Consider the following 6,000-nt stretch of genomic DNA (forward strand, 5'->3'; position numbering starts at 1 on the left):
GACTGGGGAGCAATAGAGGGATTAAAGAATGACCTTGGTTTTCCCTTGTTAACTAACTCAGTTACACAGGATGTGAATGAGGCTTATCATTGCTCCTCATTCTGGCTACTAGAAATGAAGTGAATGGTATGAAATCTACCCAGTCTTCAGAATCCTAGTGTCCATTCAATGGAATATGTCAGAAACCTAGCCATCTACTTGACATTTCTCTCTTTCCTTATTGGCCCATAACCTTTACTATGTAAATCCTTTACTATGTTCTATCAGTTTTAACTTCTACATAGATCTTGGATCCTCTTGTTTCCCCTGCCACTACCCTAACCCCAGCTATATCTCCTCTTGTCTGGAGGATTGTAATAGCCTTCCAAGGGCTATGCTTCCCTTCACTCTGGGTCTCTCTATTCATTGCCCACGGTGACACCAGAATTATCCTTTCAAAACACAAATCTGATTATGTCTCTGTTGCCCCCTCCCAACCCCACTAGCCCACCCCTTCACACAGCTCTTAGGGTTAAGACCAGGGCCCTGTCCCTGAAGCCTGCTCTCATCTCTGCCTCCTCCCTCCCTCAACTCCAGCTAGTTAACCCTTGAGTTCTTCTCCCTTTGCTATCTATGCTTCTCCCAGCTTGGCAAATGCTATAGCCTCTTCCCTTCGCCTGGAACTTACTCCCTATTCTCTCTTCTTCCCTTGCCCCTGCCTATCACCTAAATCTGTTTGTCACACTTCCTCTAGAACCCTGACCCCAGTCTTAGCCATTTTGCCCCTCTCTGATTAATGCTAACATAGTCCCAAGTTCCTTTTCCTTCAAAGCACTAACTAATCTCTGTGTGTTATTCAACTGATTGATTAACGTCTCTCTCCCAATCTGAATCATAAACTCCAGGAGCTTGGGGACTTTGAATACTTTTTCTCATCATTGTGTCTTGGGCATCTAGCACAGTGTCTTGCATACACCGAGTACAAATAGTTATTGACTGAAGGAATGAACTTAATGAATACTGGCTTGTTATTCTGAAAGGATAATCTCTATTTTGTTTTCTCCATGATTTTCTCAAACCAAACTCATCAACAAGCACCACAGGATTTACATCTAGTGCATTTTTATGAATGAAAAGCCAGAGCACTATTACAGTGCCTAGGAAATTGAACTGTTTCTCTCTTCTGCATGAGTAAGCTATTAAAATAAGCATACACGCTTGCATCCAAAAATTTCATTTTTATTCCCAAGATGGTTCATCCTAAAGATAGAGAAAATAAAAGCTCCATTTGCTTGGGAAATTATAAATGACAGTTCCCAAGAAGGTTCAGAAATGCATTTTAAGATCCAACTAAACAAAAGCCTTGGTGAACTAAAGTATCACAAACAAACACCCTTTGAATGACTCAAAAGCAATGTAAATGAAGATATTAGCATAAAGCATCATATTTCAGAATTAGAAAACCATCACTCTGATTTTAGAAATGTCAAGACAAGAAAGCACTTGTGCAAGCCACTTATTGCTAAACCTAGAGCTAAATGGAAATTTAATTTTCAGAAAGTTCTCTGATTTAATACATCTTTCACTGATTACTTTTACATTTAAAAACAGATTGCTTCGGATAAAGAATTGTATGCCAAAAGGTCCATAATGCTATTTAACAAATTGAATAATGTTTTCATCATAATCTAGAAGTCTTATTGCAGTTACTTTCCTAGTACTTAGTATAATTTGTACAGTGATTATTGAATATTCTCCAAAATAATACCTCACATCAGAGTAATCTGAATGGTCAGTAAATCACTAGTACTTAAATAAGTATGAACCAAGCTATCATTGCGCACCCCTACCATGCAAGCCCTGGCAAAGAATTACAAACAAGAAAATCTTACAGCTAGAAGAGAGACCTCTAGTGTGTGTTAGAGAACTTTATATTGCGCTTCGGGCATAATTAATACAGCAAAATCACTGCAGTCATTTTGAATACTGCGGTGGGAGATTTTTTTGCCAACTATCATTCACGCTCAATTCATGTCAAAATTTCTTCCCAGCAAATGTCTAATATTTTTGCCTAATTAGTTATTTTCTTTTCAATAAACATATTGCCTAAACCAATTAAGTTTTCTCTGTGATGTAAAGTTTTAATATTCAATGGTCACCTTTGCAACCTAATTAGTAAACATTAAATCTACTGTCATCATAACAATGCTAACACTTCTTTCCATTCAAGCAGCAGCAGGATTCCTGAGCCAAATTGTTGCTGTTAGTAAGCAGTTTCCTGAACACCAGCCCCTCACTGTAAGCCAAATGCCACACAAATATAAACAGGAGGAATAGATCGGCACATTGCCCATTATCCAGGAGACAAATGGATCCATTACTATTTCAAATTCACCAAGTAGGTTAGTTATTAGTTTCCACAGACTCCCATATATGCAGGTAAATTCCTTGATGTAAAATCAGACTTAATGAATCATTCTATGGCATCAGCCTCAGCCTTTAAAAATCCTTTATTTTCTCCCTTTTCACATTAAAAACACATTTGAGATACACATAGAAAATGTTTCTCTAAAAAACACACACATACACACCAAACAGGAGGTCTCTTAAGGAGTCTACTGCTGAGAAGGTAAAAGCATTTTGCTCATTTTTAATTTGCTAAAACAATCCAAGCATGCTTGGTACCCAGAGGGTATTCTCAAATAAACTTGTATCTCTAGCTGCCAGCTTAGTTGATTGAAAACAGAAGGCAAACGTTTCTTAAAGAATGAGTATGTTAAACTGTTATGTCTCTCCCAGTTCCACCAAGGTTGGATACACACACACACACACACACACACACACACACACACACACGCACACGAGTCAAGGATTTGCTTGAAAGCAGCCAGTTCTATGATCTAAAAGGTAATGCAGCAGTTGTACCAAATTACTTCTGCCTACTGAGGAGCGCCCCTTAGCCAGTGCCACGGGCATAGGGACACTTCCTGCGTGCTGTTCTCCACGCACAAAGCCGATAGCCCCATTTCCAACTTTGCTAACTTAGTTGGCTCCCGCCCAGCCGGCCCCCGAAGTACAGTCACGGTGAAAATGTTTCGATACTAGAAAATAATTTCCACGACAGTGCAAGTGTTCGAAAGCACAAAGGCAGACACTGCCGACCCGCGCTAGCTAGGAAGTTGCGGTACTCCGGCCGCTGTGCTGAGTACGCGTCCAGGTAAGGGAGTCCTGCACCATAGGTCTGTTTTCCTCTTCCTGGATGTTTTGGGGGATCCACCGCACTTTTAACGCGAATTCACCAGAACGCGTTCCTCCACCCCACCCCGTTCTTTTTCCAGGAGGCGCGGACTCTTTTATTTTCCAGCCAGGTCTCTCTTGGGGGGCGAGAGATGAAGCACATTTCACGTTTCAACAGAGGGGCGGCGGGGGTGGGGATAGGGGTAGGAAAGAAGTCCGAAAGGAGCCAACTGCATCCCTCCCGCCCACCTCTGTGCCCCAAACGCTGGTTCAGACGGCAAAGACGGGAGGTGGCCAGGAAACTCTGTCCCTTTAAGGGAACCTCGACCGCCAGAAGGGGAGGGAAGGATGCGGGCTCTGGACTCGGCGCTGCAGGCACCGCGGAGTGGAGGCGAGCGCAGCAAAGCCACAGCCATTACCTGCAGCGCTCACATCCTTCCCTCACCCTTCTGCCCCCTCCCCCGTCCCCGCCTCCCAAGGAGACTTCTAATCCGGAGCATGTGCCGTGCCCTTTATCTGGGAAGGAGGTGGGGAGGAAGAGGAATGAGAGCTTTTAAAAAATAAATGAAACGTTGGCACCCAAGGTGGGGGCTGGAAAAGGGAGGGAGTAGTGGGAGGGGGCTTTAAAGGCGCCCGGGTGGGCGAGGCGGCGAATCCGGATCAGCCCGGCCGGAGACGGACGGCGGACAGAGCTGGGCACCCGCTGCCGCTCACAAAGGGGAGCGGCACGGTCCCGCCCCAGCAAAAGGGGAAGAAAAAACCGCCCCGGGGCCCAATCCGCTCCGCAGCCACAATGGCGTCTTTCACGGGGTGTCCGGGGGCGCCACCGAGGCTGCCTGCGAGGAGGGGGCGGTGGTTCCCTACCCCCCTCCGGCAGGACCGGAGCCCCAGGGGCCGGTGCGCTCGGGTGAGGGCGCTCCAGCCAGCTGCGGCTGCAGGTCAGGGCCCGCGGCGCTGGGAGGCTCCCGACGGGGCTGGTTTGCAGACGCCGAGCTCCGCGTGGGGGAAGAAAGGGACGCGCGCGGTTCGGGCGAGAAGGGAGGGGTGAGGGGAGGGCGGGGGGAGAGCCGCTGCAAAGCTGCCGCCCGGGAGGCTGGCGCGCGAGCGGCGGGCGGGCGGCGTTGGCACAGGTTCCGAGAGCCGCGGCGGCTCCGCTCCGAGATCCGGAACCGGGCCCCGAGTTCCGGAAGCCCGGCCCCGGCCACGGCGCGCCGGCTGCCGGCCCCCGGCTCCCGCCGGCCGCGCCCGCTCCTTCTGCCCGCTCCGCCCCGCTCGCGCCCGCTCCCACTCGAAGAAGAAAGCCGAGAACCGGCAGAAGCAGCCCCGGAGGAGGAGGCGGCGGCCGCTGCCCTGCCTCCGGTCCCAGCCGATCCCGAACCGCCGCGGCGGGCTGTGTGTGTGCGAGTGTGCCGCGCTCTCGCCCCATGCCTGGCACATGCGTAAAAGCGAGTTGCGCCCAAAGTCCCAGCCATACCCTCCTTAGCAAATAATAACAAACCCAAACCGTCAGATCTTACCTGAAACATTGAAGCACAAAGTCTCTCTCCAAGTCCCCTTTTCCTTTTCCTCTCCCCCCTTTTCCGATTTCTCTCCCAGCGATCTGCTCGGCTCGCCACACCAGAGAGAAATGCAATAGCTTGGCTAAGGTAGACAGAACAAAATACAGAGAAGAGTTGCTCCAGGGCTTTGAAACCCCTCAAGGCAAGGATCAGGATACAATTAGCTCATGCCTCTACCTCCAGTCTAAATCAATCTCCAAAATAAAACTTAAATCAAATTAACATCACAGGGCACACAATTGATCTCCTTCAAAAATAAAGGTCTACCCATACGTATAAATATACATATAGGAAATTTTTTTCCAGATTTTTTTTGGTGGAAAAACAGTCTTATTCCAGCCTCCAACTTGCTTTTTACTCTCCTCTTGCACAGAAAAGCTGATTTTAATCGTTGTGATTAGTTTTGATGTAACGTTTCCGCGGGCGATTTCTGCAAATGGATGGAGTGTTTCTTTGCCAAAAGAGGGAAAAGCAGCAGATGATGATAATTATAAGGATTGTTGGTTGTTTCTTTTTATTTGTGTTTAGAGCTCTCTCTTCACTTTCTCAAGTTGACCTGACATTGCTGCTACACTAAGGTCGCGCAACTTGTTGAGGAGAATCACCGCCCTGTCTGATCAAAGGATAGGTGATAATTTGGCAATAGAACAGCACATTTTTGGTTCTTTTGGCGACATAACGTCCCAAATGACGTGGATAAAAATAAGCACATGCAGTCTGCTTTGCCCCAATCAAGTCTGAATCAGCGCCTGGGGGTGATACACAAACTCATTTCAAATGTTCAACCATGCAGAATTGCAAAAAGATTGAAGGAGTTACACTGCCTTTTTTTTTAATAGCTAAATTAAAAGAAAACAAAACCTACATTGGGTGCAGCCAAGGACCTACCATTTAGGTTTATTTAATCAACCTTCTGAACATACCTCCCCTGCTCCCTTTTCTTTGCTTCTCTCCACCTGGTATCTTTTACAGGGAGGTTTGTATAATTCCATTATTTGACGGAAGTGCTCAACAGAGCCAAAGAGACTCTAACATAAACACATTTCCCCCGACTGCTACTCCAGTTCTGACCTCCCCCACTCCTCATCACTTCAGCTTTCTCTCTAGGTCTTTGTTCAAAGAGATTGTGCCTGAGTCAGTTGTTATCTTAATTCTTTTTAGTTAGAGTGGGATATTTGGTTGTAACTCAAGGGTCACCTCCCATTAGTGTTATATCCTTGCAGGA

General features: G+C 46.9%; 1 protein-coding gene across 1 annotated transcript in view; it reads right to left on the reverse strand.

Moving 5' to 3' along the window:
- KCTD1 (potassium channel tetramerization domain containing 1) overlaps positions 1 to 4,890 on the reverse strand; it is a 168,580-nt gene extending 163,690 nt beyond the window's left edge. Inside the window, exon 1 of the mRNA XM_074340207.2 lies at positions 4,734 to 4,890. Coding sequence (XP_074196308.1) covers positions 4,734 to 4,742 — 9 coding nt within the window. The 5' untranslated portion in view covers positions 4,743 to 4,890. The remainder of the gene's footprint in view (positions 1 to 4,733) is intronic.
- Between the last annotated feature and the right edge of the window lie 1,110 nt (positions 4,891 to 6,000).

The sequence above is a fragment of the Rhinolophus sinicus genome, chromosome 4 (assembly GCF_057876585.1).
Source record: "Rhinolophus sinicus isolate RSI-liver-muscle chromosome 4, RSI-T2T, whole genome shotgun sequence".
Lineage (NCBI taxonomy): Eukaryota > Metazoa > Chordata > Mammalia > Chiroptera > Rhinolophidae > Rhinolophus > Rhinolophus sinicus.